Source organism: Melozone crissalis, unplaced genomic scaffold (assembly GCF_028551555.1).
Source record: "Melozone crissalis strain CALT ecotype California unplaced genomic scaffold, PUWL_Pcris_2 ptg000027l_1, whole genome shotgun sequence".
NCBI classification, from domain to species: domain Eukaryota; kingdom Metazoa; phylum Chordata; class Aves; order Passeriformes; family Passerellidae; genus Melozone; species Melozone crissalis.
In genome coordinates this window covers 52,391,884-52,412,785 of record NW_026535805.1, presented here as the reverse complement: position 1 = coordinate 52,412,785, position 20,902 = coordinate 52,391,884, and the positions used below count along the sequence as shown (strand labels likewise).

At 40.9% G+C, this 20,902-nt stretch overlaps 2 protein-coding genes across 2 annotated transcripts in view; one reads left to right on the top strand and one right to left on the bottom strand.

Moving 5' to 3' along the window:
- The window catches only part of ADGRF5 (adhesion G protein-coupled receptor F5), a 40,964-nt gene extending 36,966 nt beyond the window's left edge, over positions 1–3,998 (top strand). Inside the window, exons 19-22 of the mRNA XM_054279694.1 lie at positions 26–67; positions 166–225; positions 2,122–2,206; positions 3,014–3,998. Coding sequence (XP_054135669.1) covers positions 26–67; positions 166–225; positions 2,122–2,206; positions 3,014–3,093 — 267 coding nt within the window. The 3' untranslated portion in view covers positions 3,094–3,998. The remainder of the gene's footprint in view (positions 1–25; positions 68–165; positions 226–2,121; positions 2,207–3,013) is intronic.
- An 820-nt stretch (positions 3,999–4,818) lies between these two features.
- MEP1A (meprin A subunit alpha) lies at positions 4,819–17,794 on the bottom strand. The gene is made up of 14 exons (XM_054280168.1): positions 17,726–17,794; positions 17,617–17,641; positions 17,472–17,519; positions 16,765–16,805; positions 16,580–16,658; positions 16,143–16,260; positions 14,712–14,887; positions 12,861–13,082; positions 11,772–11,921; positions 8,948–9,163; positions 7,607–8,072; positions 6,039–6,205; positions 5,314–5,521; positions 4,819–4,966 (listed from the first exon to the last, which is right to left on the bottom strand). The coding sequence occupies exons 1-14, from the start codon at positions 17,792–17,794 to the stop codon at positions 4,819–4,821; spliced, it is 2,133 nt and encodes a 710-aa protein (XP_054136143.1).
- Positions 17,795–20,902: the final 3,108 nt, after the last annotated feature.

The following is a 20,902-nucleotide window of genomic DNA, read 5'->3' as shown; positions in this document are numbered from 1 at the left end:
ATGAATGTAATTATCTGTTTCCTAGGGATTATTCATTTTGGTGTTTGGGACTCTCTGGGATAAGAAGGTAAGGATTCCAACTATTTCTTACAATATGTCAAAATACTGCTGGAATTTGAACAGAATTTCTGTATTTACTGATTGACTAATTTTTTTAACAAATAGATACAAGAAGCCCTGTTGAAGAGGAATTCATCATCCAAATGGAGTTCACAGCAATCAAAGGTTAGAATCTTGACCTAAAAATGCATTTCAGTTACTGCTGAGTAGCCTAATTTTGTCCAGTGCACTTTAAATTCTGGATTATTTATTAGAACAAGTCACAGAGGACGCTAACAACATAAATATAATTATATCCTCTTTTTAGAAGTTCATTATTTTCACTTTAATTGGTAAAAAATGAGAAGGCAGTTAGTGGACATTTGATTTAAATTCCACAAGAAAGAAACTAGAAAATGTAACTGAAAACTTTTAGTTAGAAAATAGAAATTTTTTGGCACTAGTATTTATTCACAATCTGAGAGAAATGCAAGGGGAACTTCTTGGGAATTACTGTTTCAATTTACACTTCTGCATTTATAACACCTTAACAAAAAGGTATGTAAGGATGTGTAAGAAACTTAGAAAGCTTTGGGTTGAAATGGACCTTCAGGATCATCTAGTTCTAACACCCACCCCTCCCTCTTCCTGAGCTGCCAATGGTGCTGGCATCACCCTTATATGACAATAAAGTTTGATTTTATATTGGTATCTGAACAGGGTTTATTCAGAAGAGCCTGTACAGGTATTGCTAAAGACCTAGGAAGCCGACTTAAAAGCAAGGATAATTAAGAAGATGGGAACACAGGCTCAAAGGAATTAAGGAGTCCATTAAGGCTGAGCTGTCAGTTCAGAAGAACAGCATTGGATCAAATCACTCCAGTTTCCGCAGGAATTGCTGAAATTGGAAACTACCCTCAGAGATCATCTTGCACCACATTCCCATCAGAGTATGGTCAGCTAGAGCTCAGAGCTGTGTCCAGTTAGGTTTGAGTAGCTCCAAGGATGGAGACACCACACGCTCTATGTGCAGCCTTTTCCTGTGTTTGACCACCCTCACAGTGAAAGAGTTTCATCTTAAGTGGGATTTCCTGTATTTTTATTTGTTCTCAAAGCCTCTTGTCCTTCCATTGGGCATCAAGGAGAAAAGTCTGGCTCCATCTTTACTCTGTCCTAATCAGATAGCCCTGAGTATGTCCTGGCATTGGGTTTGTTCCTCTCCAGGGGCAGAAGGAGTTTGAACTTCCCTTTGCTGAACTTCATTACATTTCTCCAGCCTGTTGAGGTCTGAGAATGAGCAAATAAAGCAATATCAAAGCCTTTCATTAAGCGTTTTATATGTGGTTCATTTACCTTCTTTCTCTACCACCTTATGATATAGGTGACAATACACAACACTGCATTATTTCCCCCACCAAAGTGCAACTAAATAACAAAGAGGGACTGAAGAGAAAAAGATTTGGTTTCCGTGCCTTTTTTTAATACATTCTTGGAGGAATCACGTTAAATTCTCCAACCATTCCAGAACCAAAACCGAAACTTAATTTTAGCAGCAAAATGTTCCTTCCTTCCTTCCTTCCTTCCTTCCTTCCTTCCTTCCTTCCTTCCTTCCTTCCTTCCTTCCTTCTTTCCTTCGGATCTGGACTGCAAAGAGTTGTGTTCCAACGCCCTCTAGCGTGGCAAGTAAAATTTGCCTCGGACTATTTCAGGCTGCTGGCTGTCAAGAACAATCCCCATTCACATAAATCTTGGCTATTGTGGCTACCTTAATGGCCATCCTGACACAGCTAAGAGAACAGGATCCCATACTGCCTGTTAGGACAGACTCTGGAGCCTAAGCCATCCACCTGGCCAAGAGTTAGAGACAAACAGATTGTGCCTTGTAGCTTCTTTTAAAGTTGATCTCCATCACCACCATAAACATGCAAATGTGTGAACTTGATACCTCACAAACATCTAGCTTTGCCTTCTGTGGATTGTTTGCTATACTACTGAAACAAAGTTTATTGGAACCTTTTTTTTTTCCCTAAAATGGGGCTACAAAGAAAGTTCTTTTGACAAAAGCATTTTTCTCTCTTTCAGTCATCCTCTCTGATCCTGGTGACACCAATGCTTGCTATGAGCTACCCATTTTCAAGAACTTTTAACAACTTATGTGGGAAAACAGGTATGTGACAACAGATCTCCCTTACTGAAGCACAAACAGGATTTGGCCTTCATTGTTGCTCTAAGGATCTGTCTGTCCTGATATCCATTAATCTGTCTCTCCATGCACCCATAGATTGTTTTTACTTTTCTAATGCAAAGGAACTGCAATAAGTCAATTGTAGCATACTGCTAGCAGTGAAATTGTCTATCCCTAAAACAAATATTGGATGTTTCACCAATTCTAAATCCCACTAAGTAAGCTCTGTTTTGAGCTTAATGAGATCATGGCACAGTTCATCTGTCATTCATGTACTCTTCACCACCTTGTAACTGTATTTCTTCAAGTGTTCTCTGGCTGCCATTTTGTGGACATCACCATTTTAGTGTTATGACTTCATCTTGCAAAAAACATTTCTGGAAATAACATTTAATTTCTAAGCCTCCAATCTTTGTATCCACACATTGTTCAGAGAAGATAGTGACACTTGGGTCTTAGTTTAGAGCCTTGTGGCCATAAGAGGGAGGGAGCTGAGATTCATCTCAGGAGCCTGTAAATGTGCTCTGGATGTCCCTGTGCTCCAGGAGAAGCACTAAGTGCCTTCATTTATGTGAGAAAATCATTGTCCTGTGGGATGGTTGGGAATTCGAGCTGACACATCCTGGCGGTGTCACCAAACACGCTGAGTTCTGTGGTTGCTGGTACTGCTGTAATCCAGGTAGTGCCAGGGCTGCAGGGCAAAGCAGAGCCACCTCGGCCACCAGCACAGCTGTCACTGTCCTTACTTTGCAGTGACAACTTGTCTAACCCCTGTGCTTTGTTTCGCAGGCAAATACAGAGTGTCTTCTTCCGAGCCATCCACCTCTTCCACTGAAAATACTTCCAAGGCATATTCCTTGCTTAACTGAAGCACTGCCAGTGCTAAATCATGTAACTCTGAAAGGACCTCTTCAAGACACACACAAAAAGCTCCTGGGAGTCACCAGGAAGCGGACTGCTTCATTTTGACTGAATTGTGCCTTGGTGAATTCTTCTGGAATAATCATTTCTGGTTAATGTGTAAGGCAGGGAAGCTGAGAGAGGAGGAATTTTACAAGGTCTGCCAATCTCAGAAGAGATGACAAGGATTTGAAGGCCTTCATGTGCAGGAAAGGACATTGGGAGTGAAGAACTCTCAGCCCTTAAGTGGGTGCTTAGCACTATGCAGTACTGAGACATGAATTGCAGTGCTTCACAGTTGTTGTCCAGTGGATTTGGTATTTCCCCTATCAACTCTCTGAATGATCCCAAAGGCCTATGAAGATACACAAATACCTCACAGCTTCTCTCCTGCCCTCGTAATAGAGTCTGAAAAGGCCATTGTGGTTTCCACTTTCTATTTAAGACTTTCTGGAACTAAAAATTTCCAACTGAGAAGGCCCATTTCAGATCTTCACTTTTGACTTACATAAAATGAAGACCGTGATGATTCCTGCATGGTCTTCTTCCAGATGGAAAGACTGAAAGCTCCATGTGGCACTTTTTTGAAGAAAAGGAAGATTTATGCCCTTAGCAATATTTTTCTTTCCCTTGATATGTAATGTGGTAAGACACAGATGGTTGCTGCCCTCTGCCACAGAGGGGACTGCATTTATTTAATGCATACAATTGTTTAGAATGCAAGGAGTGCCTTGTGTAAAGTCTGTATGTTTGGGTCTTCTCTCAGAGGAGAAACACACCTGAAGGACTCAGAGAATAAGCTCTATAGTGAATATAAATCATCATGTGCCAGGCAGGATGAATGGTTTATATAAATTATTGCTCTAATACTACATTTGTGGAACCATTTTTTTCAAGCCTGTTCACCTTTAAAGGTAGGACCCCTGTCTTGAGAAGAACGTGAAAAGTATTTTTAATGCACACAAATGTTGCAAAATTTAATATACAATATGGTAGAATCATAAAGATTTCAATTTGAGGTCAATATCAAATACTCAGCCATGTGGTACAGTTCTGTTTGATTGTCAGGGAATCAGGTCTGTGTTTGTCAATGGTGAACCTGTTCCTGGAACTTTGGGGTGAATCAGGATGGGAAACTGTTCTCTACAGTCAGAAGCACTTATGATGGCTTGGTATGGGCAAGAGTTTATGAATTCTGTGTAATAGCTAATTAGTGGAAGTACACCAGCACAGCTCCAGGGAAAGTGAGTGATAATGTACTGACGTACATACTATCTGTACCTTCTAGGATTCTTGAGCAATTTTTGCAGGAACATTTCCAGAATCTTAATACAGGTGTTTTGGTGTGATTTTTAAGAGTGTTTTGAGAGGTTCAACCAGTTATTTAATCTAAGTTTGAACCATGGCTGAGGGTAAATGCATAGGCTCTCAACACTTCTGCTTGCTATGGGATGAAGAAACAAAACTTTCAAAATACACACAAGAAAGGGAGTGTATGAATTTTTATTAGACAGCAGCTCTACATGACACACTTTAATTGCCACATCCCTCAGAAAAAAGCCAGATTGCTGCCAAGCCATTGGCACAACTTTTCATACATATAATGACTGGTTTTCTCCAAGTTGCATTCATAATTTTTCTTTGAAAATGGGTGTCTTATGAACCAGGTTGAAATTTGTGCCCCCTGCAGTTCTTTATCTTCTAGCCATCATGGAAATGAGGACGACAGTTAAGACAATGGTTCCAGCAATTCCACCAATAGTCATTCCCAGGATGTTCCCATGGACTTGCCTTGACTGACACCTCTCCCCAGTGAAGAAGAAGGCTTGTCCCGATGGGCACCTGGGAAAACAAAACACAGATTCAGTGGATCAGGAGCCTTGTCATGCCCTCACCCCAAGGTCCTCACACTCACTATCCCAGATGAGCAGTTCCCATTGGAGGGGTTCAAGTCACAACATTCCTACCTTGTTAGGAGGCTATTTACACACCCTGGAAGCACCACAGAATGCTGAGAAACCTGCCCTCCTGGCTGCTGGGAGGAACTAGCAACTGTGGTATAGTATTTTGTTTCTACTACTCCTGATGACCTGATGGCTTAGACCTCTGATGTCTGAACCTCTGAGTAATTTTTAGCTGCATTACTTGAAGAAGAAAGCCAGGACAAGGAGGGAGGAGGTCTGTGGTACCTGCAGCTTGCTTTTCCTTTCACATTCACACAGACTCCATCATTCTGACAAGGGTTTGGGTCACACGGGTCTGGCAGGTAAGGCAGCTGGTCTTGGACAGGCTCCATGTCCTGGACTGCTCTCTTCTGCCTTTCAAGCACGAGGCCTTCCATGAGGGCAGATTGCACAGGTTCAACAGGAACTTCTGTGTTATTGAGGTGAATTATATCTTTAAAAAAAGGAGAAAGACATCACAATCAGTGAATGATGCTATATGTAGCATGCCTTAAATCAGGGGCTCACAGGATGCTTTCTACACCAGAAGATGCTCCTTGTCCATTTTCCCTTAACAGAGCTCTTGCTGTGCCACCACAAGTTCTGTGTATTTAAAGCACAAGATAGAAAATCATATTGAAATTACAGAAACTAGGTAAATCTGTGATGTTCTATGAGGCTGTTCTATTTGGAAACAAACAGTGGGGATGGCCTTTAGTATGTCCGGTGCTTAGAAGGGACAGATACTGGTCAGGGTAGTTCACATTTCAAAACTCACTACCATTTAGATCCCTCTTAACTCACAATCACTTTAGTCAGCCTCACCCACATGGCACTAGTACACAGAAATGCTTTTTAAAGTTGATCCCCATTAGAAGAGATCTTGGAGACACGTGTCAAGAGTTATTTGAACGCAAGAAAATAGAAAGAATCACCTATTTTGTAAGGAGAATCAGGAAAGGGATCCTTACCATTAAATTCTGCAAAGATAATAAGGTCATCATTTTTCAGGAAGCTTCTTCGTCTCAGCTGGCTGTGAGATATGAAGTTATTCCACCCCCAGGTTACACTTCTGTAGCAATTGCACGACTCATCAAACCTTCCAGCAATTGATGGTTTATCCCATATTATAGTTCCACTACCTGCAAAGGGAAAATGAGAACCACAAAGCTATGCATCTCAAAGTACAACATAACTTTTTCCTGCATTACTGTGTTAAAGGTGATTTATGCTATAAAATCAAGGTCAGGCCTGAATTTCCCAAACAAATCCCAGAGGACTGACAAACTAAAGGTGCCAGGTGATCTTCAGGTTAGATCTGTATGAGGATTCTTAGTCTATAAGAGGCCATTGAAATTCCACAACTTCTCTTTCCCTGAGAACTAAACAAACACAAATTACCTCCTCATTGTTACCAGCTAAGAGTTCCCTCCTGAGTAAGGACACTCCCAGACCAATTTGTAGGCACCTATGGTTTAGAATTTAGCTGATTTTTGTCATTACTATGATTTTGTTAAACATATTCATATTTAGGGTTAAAAAACTCCTACTGAAAAAGTATGTACTTAAATTCCACTAGAAAAAAAGTAGAAAGGAATGAAAATTCATGTGCAGCATTTTATTATGTACAAACTCAGTTTTGTCCTATAATTCTAATTTCTATCATAAAATCACAGAAAAGTTTGGATTGGAAGACACCTAAAAGATCATATCATTCCAACCCCCTGCCATGGGCAGGGATACCTTCCACTCAAATAGGTTGCTCCAAGTCCCATCCAGCCTGGCTTTGAGTCCTTCCAGGGATAGGGTATCCACAGTTTTTCTGGGCAGCCTGTTCTAGTGCCCCACCATCCTCACTGTAAAGAATTTCTCCCTAATATCCAATCTAAACCTGCTCTCTTTCAGTTTGAAGACAATTCCATTTTGTCCTGGCACTCTGTGCTTTTGTAAATCATCTCTCTCCATTTTTCTTGCAGGCTCCCTTCAGGTATTGGAAGGCCACAACTAGGTCCCCCTGATTGTTCAGCCTTCTATTCTCCAGGCTGAACAATTCTGAATTGACACATCCATGAGAAAGGGTGAATGTTGTGCATTCAGACCATGTAGACTGAGGTTCCCTGACTGTGAGTTGAAGTTGACTGAGCCTCCAAAATACAGTTTAAACTTAAATTATTGTTTAGTGACAGAATACTGCACCCTGCTGTCATTCCATCAACCTGTGACAATGTGTCACCTATCACAATGGACAAACCACAGGTAGAAAGGGAATTGCCAGCTCTTGGGAAAAATCTATATTTAGAGTCAAGCTCAGATATCCCAGGTATTGTTCATAATAACATCAACCTTATATATGTCACTTTTCATCTTATACAATCTTTCACAGGCAGGAATTCTGACTCCCACACAGGGAAGATGTGCACAGCAAAGTGTCCCAAATTGGGAAATATGGCCAAAGTTTCTCATCTCTGAGTCCTACACTCAGTCCTCTTGCTCATATTCCTTGGCTGTCATTGACAACATTCCTCCAGGCATTTATGACCCTTTACCTGAGACAACATGGTCCTGGCTTGTGGTGAAGCTTCTGCTTGAGGACATCCTTTTCAGGACATCGGGGTCCTGGTCCAGCACTGTGAGTATGACCTGGCGGTTCAGAGCCGGCCATTCCAGAACTGCATCGTTCTCTCCACTGCACAGGTGGAAGGCAACACGAGCATAGCTACTGTTCTGGTAGTTGGGCAACACGCTGATGCCAAACCCGTAACCCTCGGGGCTGTAAAACCTGGGGCTTTCGACAATGCTGATGGATGAGTTCTCAAGGATTTTGCTGAAGTTGCGAATGACCCACACAGCTGTGGGACAGGGGGTCTCTGTCAGAGTCACATCATCAATAGCAATCCCACCCAGTGAAGAGCTGGGGTTGCCCTTCAGTCCTTGGAAGAGGTAACGGAATTTCTTCTGAGCGTTGAGGGTTACGTGGGCAATCTTCCAGTTGGAGTCACTGTCCGCTTTGGTAAAAGGAAAGAAAAACATTTCCATCAGTGGGATTACAGATATTATAAAGTAACTTGCCCCTAACTGTCCATCCCAGCTGGACTTTTAGACAACTGGACCCCTCACAGAATCCTGAAGGCTAGAGATCTTAAGTTGATATTGTGACTAAAATATATCCACATTGTTTTGTCATCTAAATGCTTTGGACATGTTGTACAAGGAATTCCTCACATGTTAGGGAATGACAGCCTCCAATACAAGGGACAACAGCCTAAGGGTTAAGATTAAACAAGAGGATGGGAATCAATGACCCAATGTGTTCCCGACAATTTTTCATGTATTTATCCTTCACTGTAAACTGCGGCAGCCTCACGTAGGCAGATTATGACAGGTCTTGTGTTTTGACCACATAAATCGCACGGAGCATCAGTGGGTGAGTTTGTCCTATTTAGCAAATCGCCCAAAGTGGGAATCCAGTTCACATTTCCAAAACTGCATATGCTTTTCCCAACTGTCTAAAAATCAGTCTGGGATTCTTACTGGCTGCAAAGGAGCACAGGTATTTTACACCTGAAAGCCCACTCTTAGATCATATAGCAGCCAGTGGAGACACAGTCAGCTGGTCTCCAGCATGGCCTGGGGTCCCTCTCAGTCATTGAGTGCAACTTAATATTAGGAATGTTGCGACTTATGCTGTGAAGCACTAAAATTACATTATTACAACCCAGAGTTGCTCTGCTAAATGTGCTCATGTAATACCAAAATTCTTAGCTGTATGGCAAGGTATTCTGGTAACTTTGGGAAAATCTTTTGGTTTCTGAGTCAGTCACAGGCAGAGTATGACAACTCCTCCTCTTTACTCAAATATTCATCTTATTTCCAGAATTACCTTGAAAGGTTTGAATTTTCCTCATCTTACGAATGTTCCCAGTGCCATCGTCCTCTTTCAGCCAGATGATCAGCTTGTCAGAAGGGCTTCCTGTGGTCCTGTAGAAGAACTGGAGGCACTGCTGAGTTCTCTTTGGATAAAGAATTCGGGACTCTAGGACTGCCACCTCATCTGCCTGGCCAGAGTTTGTGTTGAAGTACATGAAGTAGCCAGCATCTGGGAATAAAGGATAATCTGTCACTGTCTGTTTACACATTTCCTGCAAAGCTGCATGGTGTAAATTCATAATTTCATCTGCACTCTTTTAGTAAACAGCAGAGCAGTACTTAACATGAACAATACAGGATATGTGACAACCATCCAAGACAGACTGGGACAAGAACAGGAATAGCAGTTCAGCATATATATGGAACTCACTGCTGTCAGCTCATGTCAGTTGTGCATTTGTTGGTCTAATTGGAATTTGGATTTCTCAGGAATGTCAGAGATATATGAAGCAGAGAATTCAGTGTTGACTACAAGCAATAAGGAGATACATTTTTTCAAATTTGATTTATACTGAAGATAATCTAAAAAAGAGATCTTAGAGGTCATGTGCTATTTTAACTTGTAAAGAGTAAGATAATTTCTTATCTTATCAGCAATAAAGATAATAAACAGGGGTTGGACACAAAACATTGTCCTGATCTTGAACATGCAGAAGGTCTTTTTTTACAGCTTGCCCAAACACTTCAAAACTCAATGACTCAGCATAAGAAAATTACTTAAGAATTCCTGCTCCTCTATTTCCCATTAACATTTTTGAAGTGCTCTTTTCTTTAATTTTGAAGTGTCTACTTTTATCCTCCTACTTACAAGGATTCACCATTTGCACACCTATCATATCTTGGTATCACACAAAATTGTCAGGTTTTATTTGTATTGTGTTGCATTTTAGTTATTCAATTTAGTCAATGGTTAAATTAATAAGTTAATTTTTTTGCTGTTGTGTGAAAGTTCCATGGACTCTTGTCCAAGATAACATATCTTAGAATCACAGGATGGTTTGGGTTGGAAAGAACCTTAAGATAATCTTGTTCCAACAGTTATACTTGCAGCTGCATAAAGGCAGTGCAGCTTCCTGCAGGGTTAGTGAAGGGTCTTGAGTTGCTTATCAGGTTCTCTCTAATCAGTCAGGGGAATTATCTTCATTCACTTCCATATGGCAGCAATATTTTGAACTCATGTCCACAGAAACCTTGCTATAGATTGTTCTATGCAATGTATGACACTTAACCAACAGTTAAACTTATTTTAGTTTTAAGGGTATTAAATCCAAGTATGATCACTCTTGCTCCAAGTGAGAAGCAGGGCTGTGAGCCTGTTGTTGCAATTGTTATAGTAACAAACACCCAAATGATCTAGACTCTACCTCCTTTTCGATAAGAAAGTCAAATAAAGGCAATGTTAAGTACCTATGGCAATTAGAATATGGCAGACTTCAGCAGACTCCCTAAATGTTTAGCTGTACTTTCCCTCCTTCAGTTTAGCCAGCAATAAGTCAAATACCCAGAATATCAAAATTATATAGGAAAAATAGGATCCATCTATGTTAGAAACCTAAATTTGCCCCCACTTGAAATGATTGCAGAACCAGTTCTCAAAAATGTCAGAAATTCCGGATGGTGTCAATGACCCTTTGGAGGTGCCAAAAGGAGAGACACTCTCTTCCCATGCGATTAATTTCTACACTCTGGAGATCCTCAGAAGTACCCACCCCTCTCCATTAACTCTTAAAAAAACCATTGATGCTTATTTTGGACTGAGTCACTGGATGTTAAAACCTAAGGGCACATTAAGTGTCCAGTTCAGGCAGATGTGATAATCTCAAAAACTCATTTAAATTATCTTTTTCATTTACAATTGTACTGTACAGGGTAAGAAAGATGACAGAAGGAATTATGAATTCATAATGAGCTGAGGGTTAGAAGCATGTATTTCTAGAAAATATCAGGTGGTTTTCTTGAGTTATATTCTTGGGCCTGATCCATTGCTACCAACATTATAAAAGGTTGTTAACAACAACAATTATAAAGGTTGCTAATAACACCTGTTATTTCCAGTTGGTGGATCATTTGGGGGGAATAAACTACTCCTGAGTGCAGCAAGACAAAGAGTAACAAAGCAAAGGAATGTGCTTTAAGTCAGGAGTCCTTCTCCCTCTACTGAGCCAAAATTTACCACAGAAGTCACTTTTATCTTGGAATTGTGTAGTAGTTTACCCTGTCTAAACAATGACAAATTCAGCTATTGCTTTTCAGAACAGCCTGTTGGGATTTAATCCTTATTCTCAGCTGTAAACTAGCACACTGTGACTGAGACTCACTGCTCTATTTTTGAGAATGTCTTCCTTTCAAAAATGGTGAAATTACCACATCAAAATAAAAATTATCCCTGAACTCCTATCATAAAATCTTTGCAACTTTCTTCTACTTCCAGAAGTAGAATTCCACAAGCTTAACTTCCCATTTGCATTGCAAACACAACATTTATGAGTGGCAACAAGTGCTGTATGATTCTTATCATGAGGTAACATAACCCTTACACAGACTTTGGAAGTTGCAGTAAATTGTTTTCCAGGTTATATTTAAAAGACCTCTAGTTCAGATTGTTCTTTGTCCCCTTTGATCTTCCTGGTGTGGACAACATTCCACTACATTGAAAAAGTTTGGTGAGAGTGGGAATGCAAACACTGTCTAGAGTCTTTACCAACTTCTCTGAACCCATTATTGTAGCCAACTCTGGGGAAACCCAGCTCAGAAAGTGTTTCATTCCCTTCTTTTACCTCTACAGCGCCCAGAAAGTGTGTGGTCCTCCTGCCCCATCACACTGCCCTTTTGGTGGACCCAGTCTTGGTCATGCTTGGTGCCCTGGATCATACCACAGATGTTTTCAAGCTCAAAAGAACACTGGTCCAAAAAGGTGTGAGTTGAAGCTGAAAAAAAAATACACACATGGTCACCTCAGAGAGGTGACTAGCTCATTAAAATTTCTTCTTTAATTTTGGGGGGGGGGGGGTTGTTTAGAGTAGTATAACAATCCTGTAGAGAAGACAACCCTCACATTAGCAGATGTGAGCCCAATGACTCAAAAGAGGAAACATTTGATTCCTGGAGGGATTCCCTGGATAAAGACAACAATCTTTGACCTCTTTGCAGAAGGTTAATAAGCCCCCTGTGGAAGTGACAGATGGTGACTGTCTTTGTCTCTCTTTGCCAGCCTTGCGGTATTTAACCATTCCTCAGCTGAGGTTATTGTTCTTCATAGCAGTTTCTCTCATTAACCTGAGCTCTGTCCTTCCACTCCAAGCAAAGTCCACCCAGTTACCTTGGGCTGGTTCAGATGAGTTTGCCTTCAAGGTGATCTTTCTGCTGGCAACACCAAGGGGACAATAACTTCTCATGAACAACCATGATCAGTGATAATATCAACCAGCTCAGCAAACACCTAGGCAGTGTGGGACTCTAGACCTAGGCAATCTCAGATGCAAAATAATCTGATTAAGTCCAGATGTCAGTAAAAGAGGACAAAGTGCAGTTGCATTCACCTCAAAAAGTACAACAAGGCTGCCCACACACCACAGGCAGAACACAACCACAGGTCTGAACTCCTGGGAGCAGGACAGAAGAAAAAGTGTGGATGGTTTGACTTTCCTTGACTAATCTTTCCTAAAATAATGACAGTGAGAAGAGCCAAAAAGGGATGAGAAGGGAACAAACTGATTGTGTTTACCTGCACACTACAGGTCCTGTCCCATGCCTCTTCAAGCACATCTGAGAAGAACTTTTGTGAGTTTAGAGACATAAAGGAGATGAACCAGCCTGGCTCAAGTACAACCAAAGAAATTGTTTGCCATGGTTAAATTCTGACTTACTGCAGTTGTACATGCGATTCAGTCTTTCCAGGTCAATGGCACTGAAGTCTAGACGTTGGCCAATAATGTCATCAAACGCTGGTATCTTCGCTGTGATTGTGGGGACACTTTCATTTTTGTTAAATGAAAATGGTTGATAGTGCATCACTGATTCGTAGTCATAGGGGGTGTTCAGATCAGTGATGTAGGTGTCATCATACTTCACAAAATTGTGCTCTCTGCCTGGTAAAAGAACAGAAAAGTGCTTCCTTTTTAGAGAAAATGGAAAGGAAATGGCATTACCATCTCCCCTTGGATACAATTTTCTAAGGCACAAATTATATACCCCAAAGCAATTACTTCATAACAAAATATTACAACTTAGCAAGATTTATGTTTGTCATTTGGACAACAAAGCAGAGCCTTTGGATTGCACTTCCATTACTGAAATCACAGGTGACTTCAGTAAATTCAAAAATTAATATCAATGAGCTGTAAAAAATGGAATACATAGGAGGTGAGATTAGAATTAATAGGGATGGTTTAACATTAATGATCCTGAAGGATCAAGTTTAAGGATTAATGTACTCCATTCCAGAATCTATGAATATTGATGCAAACATTTTCCAGGTATTAGATCATATATGGAGAAGGAGAGGCCCTGAAACACATAAAGGAAACAAATATGGAAAGCCCAGAAGTGTCTTCAGGTTCTGCTCTTCTTTGAAATAAATAATGCCCTAGCAATCTCTGGGGAAAAAGATATTTTTACCCTAGATTACAACATTGGTATGATATTTCTACTGAAGTGGCTTTTGGAAACAGGTTACTCATGGTTTCTTGGTGAAGTAATTTGTACTTAGAGAAAGTTTTTCATTATGAAGGTGTCTGCTAGGGCAAAGAGAGGGAGTCACTTCATATGCTTTGGTATAGAAGTAAAAAGAGCTTGCCAGCATTTACAATTGCAAATAATGTTTTCAGAATATTTGGCATTCTTTTTCAAAGCCAAAACAGCACACGACCGTGTTGGTGGGTAATTACACTTTCTCTGCTTAACAGCTGCCCTCCCCTTCTGCAAATCACAAAGGTCTTCAGTTCAAGGCTCGAGATTATATGGAGCTTAGAATTGTTTTCTTACAGAGACTTGAATTGCACCTTTTATCAAAATTTTTTTAAAAACTCTCTTCTAGTCACTCTTTTTCAAATTTATCATTGTTATGTAATACAGAATCAGATCTCACAGGGGACAACAGGAAAAACTGTCTAGGGATCAGGGGGACTGTGAAGAGTTTGTTGAAACTCATAAAGCTCCTGAATATGGTGATACTGAACCTGAAGGCAAGAGTCTGCAGGCACACGTGGGTAGGAGAGAGCAAGACAGAGCCCTACTTCATATTTCCCATCTGCTCTAATAATTTTAAGGGTTTTTTCATGTGCAAAGTGAATATTTTCAGTTTCAGGAAAGCCTGAATCTCTGAATATAAAACCTTTCAGATTTTGGAAGGATCTTGCCTACAGAAGAGCTACCTCAAAACTCATAATCTAAATAAGTTTACAATTTGCATTACATGGTAAAAGGAAATAGATTCATAGAGGGGAAGTAATTTGTTTAAAATAAGAGAGCAGAGCAGTCCAAGAGCCAAGGGGAAATCAAAGTCCTGATTTCCAAGCAGGGCCTCTCTCTTCTGGCCTTAAATAATGTCCGGGCTTGACCAGAGAAGTTGCACCAAAATTTATTAATTACAGTGGTCTCAGATGTGGTTCACTGTTTTCTAAAACTCTATCCTTAGGAAGGTCTTTAAATCTAGAAGTGAAAATGGGATATTGATAAATCTACACTTTGCAAAATGTAACTTGAACATTAAAACCCACCTTCAATAATTTCATCCCACCAGATATTGACGTAGTCATCCCGGTCCATCCTCGACTGCTCATGGTAAAATCCCAAAGCGTGCAGGATCTCATGTTCCACAATTGCTCTGTAGTCACACCCTGACCCAATTGAGAGGTTCTGTCCAGTCTGCTGGTTCCCCACCATAGACCAACACCTGAGAAAAAGGGGGAGCTTACTCTCTGTTCAGTAGTTTTCTTCTCTGCATTTACCTTTTCAATTTGCTCACTGGATTTAGAGTAAGATTGTAAAAGGTTTTAATATGAAAGGAGTCACATTAATCATTATTTGGATGCTGACCATGTGCCTTGATACCCTAAAAATACTCCAGCCTGAAAGCAGACTAAGCCCCAGAAACTATCACTTCATTACTTGTCCTCTGTGTCAGGGAAGATCACCCTGCATTTTTGAAAGCCACAGAAGTTTTGTCCTGCATCAGCTGCCATTTGCCCAAGAAACATAAAACACGCAACCTACATGGAAACAGTAAATTCATTGAAACAGGCTGAGCATTTTTGCAATAACTTGAGCTAGAGAAAAGACCCAGGAGTATTTAGAACAGCAACATTTGGTCCTTTTAACAGCAACCATGCTTTGCATTGACCAGAGGTGTGAAAATACATTTCTAGTATTAAGATCTTCAACACTGGCTTGTCAAAAATCATGATGCTTGTAAACTTGTAAGAGAAGTGTTGTAGGACACTCAAGGAAGAGATGAAAGCAGAAACATGAACTTCTGGGAAAACAAGAAATATTCACAGCTGATACAGTGAGATTTTTGTGCTTTTCTACATTTTCTTCCAAAACATACTTAGCTGTAGGAAATAAATCCTTTCAGTTCTTGAAAAACTTGACTCTCTGTGCATAAAACCCTTCCAGATTTTGAGAGACCATTCATTAACAAGGAGCCATATCAAAACAATAGAAATATTATAATAGATTGTCTTTCCTTTCCTTTCCTTTCCTTTCCTTTCCTTTCCTTTCCTTTCCTTTCCTTTCCTTTCCTTTCCTTTCCTTTCCTTTCCTTTCCTTTCCTTTCCTTTCCTTTTTTTTTGTCTGCCTTCCAAAAAATTCCAGACTTAACTTCTAGTTATTCACATTCTTGGTAAGTTAAAAGGATGTACATGGAGGTCTTAATCAAAATGGAAAACAACCCTAGATGGAAAAGTGGAAGTAGTTGACGAAAACCCAGAGAGGCTGGGATTCACCTTCAGAACTCCTCCTCCAAACAGCAGTCAGCAGAGGGAGCAGCTGCTTGCGAGCTTTTTGTCTAACAATCCATGGTGAGCTGTTTTGCTGGCGGCCTCTTTTTGTCTGCTGGCAGCAAACCTTTAGACTGCTGAAGTCAAATGGAATGAGTTCCCAGCTGATTCTACCCAGCAAAACTAAACAGAAATTGATATTATCCTTACCCATCTTGCTTGCTAAAGAAAATGTAGGATCTTTCTCCCTCATATGGCTTGAAATCAATGCAGGACTTCAGGCGGAACATTTCAAATGCCTGGAGAATGACCCCTTTGGCATTCAGGTCTGGAAAACAAGGACTGAACCTTTACTACATTGCAGTTTGTTCACCTTGGAGAGGTAAGATATGTACAGATACACATGTGGAACCAAAGGAAAATTATTGAAAAGAGAAATTATTGAATTTGATTAAATTGTGGTTCGCTATGTTAGCTATAGAAGAAAGAAAAACAGTTTTGATATAAACAAGACTACAATAAGTACTTATTAGTGAAGTTCAACATTTTTAATTTGAAACAGTTCTGAAAAAGGCAAAATTTTAATTACAGTGTCTGCAGTGCAAATAAGGATTGGAGATAAAATCTGTATAAAGTGTCTGTATTACCTAGGTCATCACCCAGAATATAGGGAATGGGGAACTTCCATCTGTAGGTCTCATTTCTTAAGGCATTTCGCTGATTTTTCTGAAAAGGGAATTAACAGCTGGTGAGGTACCTACTGTAGGGAGATGGGCTGATTTGTAGCAAAAATACAATTAGGGCAAGCAACAGAAAGCTTTTAATTACTTACAGGGAGCAAGATATCACCCTGAAAGAGGTCCAGTCCAGCAGCTGAAATGGTATTTAATCAAAAATAGTGCCAATGAATTTCAAATATATTTCATTTCATAAACCACATTGAACCTGCTTATACAAAGTTAATGTCCTTGGGCATCTGTAGAAAATAAATAAGGACCAGCCTCTATACACTGAGTTACAGGTAACAATAAAAGTAACAGCAGTTTCTAGTTTCTACTCGATACTTACTTCATGACAACGTCTTCCTGGCAGCGCCTTTGTGGTGGCACAATTATCTGTGGTCACCTTTGATGAGCTCTGCTTGCTCTCGGGCAGTGACAAGAGTCACACAATGGAACAGTGACCAATAAACATCTAAGTTGTGTAGCAAAACATGTTTGCAAAACTTTATAAAAATCATATAGAGATGGACAGAAAATGCAGCTGGGGCTGCAGAGTCCTTCCGAATCATACAGTGTTTTTCTGCCTTAGCACCATGGGTCTGTCCAAAATTCAGAAACAAAAGGCATCTGCATCCTTTGTTCACATAGACTTACAATCCAGGAAATATTCAGGTGTCACAGAGAGTTCTGAGCTCACTTGATTTTCATTCTCTTGTTACCATGAGCTACCTGACCATCAGTCTCCTTGACAATACTGAAAATTCAGCATTATGCTCACGACTCTTCAGGCCTCATGAGAATTTAGATGTGAACTCACCCAAGTTGATTTGGGGAATGTCTTTGAATACCTCACCAGCTCCAGCATCTGCAAGACAGTCAAACCATAAAGTGTTCAGATGTGGTGGCTCACAGCAAGCAGAAGGAAATGCTTCAGAACTCAAACCAGCTCACACAGCACTTACCAGCTTCACTGGAGAGCTGTCCCACCTGGAGGAGAATGGAATACAACCAGTATAAGGTATGAGATGCCTCTGGACTGAGAGGAGCCTATAGAAATCAGGTTTTACTCACAGAGACTGGAGAACCATAGACAGAACACAACAGAAGTGTCACACAGAGTGGGAAGATGCTGGAGCCCATTTTTGCAGTGGGAACAGAAACTGCTCCCTCTCATCTCTGGCAATATATAGGGCACGTTGCTGAGCTTTCCATGGAGCTTCAGCCAATAAGCATCAGACTTTTCACCTTTGAAACATTATTATAACAGTTAGATTTCTTCCTGAATGGCACTTGCTGGCATTGTCTTATCAGCTACCTAAGTCCATTTGGAGGAAAATTACAGAGAGGAATGTGGTAACTTCATGTCTTCAGTGCAGCTGGTGAAAGACACACCCAGGCTTCACATAACAGCTTCTCCTCTGGCCCAAAGTTGCTGACTCCTTCCCCTGTGTTTGTTTTCTGTCATCATTATCACCTTGACTGCACAGGAGAAAAGCCACGGTCTTAGGCAGAATTCTTCCAGTTTTATAGCACTCCAGTGCCATTAGAATTTGGCCCAGTGCTGCTTTCAATTAATAATTAACACCACATTGTAAAGATTAGAAGTAAGAGAGATATGATTGTGATTCCCCTGACAGTGTCTTTGCTCAGCTGATCCCATCCCAGAGCTGATGCTCCATGCACAACCTGCCACCCTCAGCCTCCAGGACAGTCACTTAGAGCAGTAATCCTTGACCTTCCAGGTGGGTTTCAGAGATCACAAATTCTTGTCCTGTATCTTGCTATCTTCTTTCTCAGGAACAGGGGTCAGGAAGGGCTCCATAAATCTCTAGTTTGCTGTGCATCAGTATTCCCACAGCTCCCATGTGCCCTGGAGTGCCTGAGTGCCTTTAGCTTAGGCATGGAATCCTGCTCCTCCATTTCACATCTGAAATTACAAGTCATGGATGTGAGGATGTTCACCTCTATGTTCAGCAATTAGCAGAGAAGGGCTTGTGCCATGACACCCCTACCCACAGCCCAAGGCAGAGAGCTTGAGTCAGTAGGTTTTGAGTAGGAAATGGACCTGTCCTAGAAAGAAGTCAGCCCTTCAAGCTAAGCAACATTTTTTTCCCTAAACAAATCAAAGTAGGAATCTATTCATAAGAGATAACATTGCAGAGGAAAAAGTACAGAGATCTTTTCTTGTTTAGGGAAGAAGGGCCCCAGAGCACTAATCCTTCACCTAACATAAATGAATGTTCTTTAACACTTTCTTTTAGGAAGAATTGTGGCTGACACCTAAGCTGAACAGGACATACTACTAGCAAAATAAGCATGTCTCAAGATACAGCATGTCAAGGCTGTTTTCACAGGCAAGCAAAGAGAGTCAAAACACAGCACCAAGGCCATATTTCCACGTTTGGCAGTGGATGTGAGAAAGGAAGCAAAAAAATGAAGCAAAAGCAGAACTGTCTGAAAACCACTTGGTTTTAGTACCCTTAACTTTTAAACTCAAGAACCTAAAGCAGATGTCTAAAGATAAGTCATTCTGAGAGCACGTATTTGCTATCACAGATATATACAGGGAGTCTCTTGGATGCCTTTTAGGCACTGTTCTAGTCTCTAAGGTCTCCCTGGAGCTCTCTCTTCTCCAGGCTGAGCAGCCCCAGCTCTCAGCCTGTCTCCGCAGCAGAGGGACTCCAGCACCAGTTGCATTTTGTCCTCCCTGGAGGGCAAATGCATGCACATTATTCCATTGGCTGCAGTTCTGGGAAAAACTTGGTGATGGGAAAAGCTGCTGCTCTTCCACTCTGGGAAGTACAGCAGGTGCCTTTTGGTCTCTTACTCCACATTGTATGAAGTGGCCAAAATTGCTGTGCATCAGTATTCCCACGCCCAAGGGCAGATCCACCCTGGATTCCTAGACACAGGCACTACCTGGTGTCACTAAATGCAGATAATACCTTTTGTTAATCTGCTTGCACTGGTTTTAACTCCACTGTAACACAGAAAAACTCAGACAGAGAAATGTGCTGAAATTTATGTCCTACGAAAACAAATGTCTCCTGAGTTGGAAAAACTGGTATATCAAAGTGGCACCAACCACATTTTAATTAAAAAATTACCCAAGAAACTTCCCAATTTTTAGATAAGTCTAGTTACCTTTGCAGGGCTTGAAATCAACACAAGACTTAACTTGTCAAATGCCTACAGCTCCAGCATTCAGATGTCAAATACACAGCAGAGGATAACCACAGCAGTTGCTCTGTTTTTAAAGTATTATAAATATCTATGATTCTAGGTAGAAAAAATGAATAGGTGTACATTAAAAATAGGAGCACATAAATAAATATCTGCCTGGATGAAAGAGCAGAAGGCAGTTAGCAAAATTCCCTGACAGGAGCAATTTTGGCAAAGGTCATAGAAAGATAATATTTTATTGGATAAACTGATGGTGCTGAGAAAAACAAGCAGGCTTTTGGACATTCAGGGCATTGTTCAGGAACCACTGGAAAATTTTATTGCATGTTATAATGCAATCTGAAATGTTCTCAACTTGGAGCTCAGGGCCAGTGAAGCAAGATACAAGACAGATGCACTTGATTTAAAAAGGAATTTACTATTAATTTTTAATCTTGTATAAATCAAAACATAAAATAGTGTCTAAAATCAGATGGCAACAATGATAGTGGCCTGAACGACTTTATGTAAAAAATATCTACATATTCCCTTGGCCTCTACTGAGCTCGGACTGGTAGGAAAAGACACAAAGGATAGAGCAGATCAATATGAATGTTTTTCAGAATAGGATTCCCTGACTTGATCAATCATCTCAAAGCCATGGATGTGCTTTGCACAGTGCTAACCCCACTCTGAGCGATCATCATAGGCAAAAAAAGGGACAGAAGAACCCAGATCCTGAAGTCTGACACTGATCAAACAGGGATCAGTATCAAAATCAAAACACTCTCCACCGCAGAAAAACATCTCTGCTGTTTGTGTCACCCAGCACAGCACCCCCAAACCAACATTCAAATAGTCAAGAGAGACACTGGCCCCGGGTAAGGGGATACCCAGCACATTTACATCCCTGCACCTGCCCTGTGCCCACAGCAGCGGCACCAAAATCCCCCCCAGCAACAGCAGCAGCTCTATAAAGCTCCTCTTGCCATCCCTGACACTCCACCAACAGCAGCCACTGACCTGCCTCAGGCTCTGCTGCCACAGCCCCCTTGGCCAGCACGGCTCTGCTCCCCAGCTCGCACC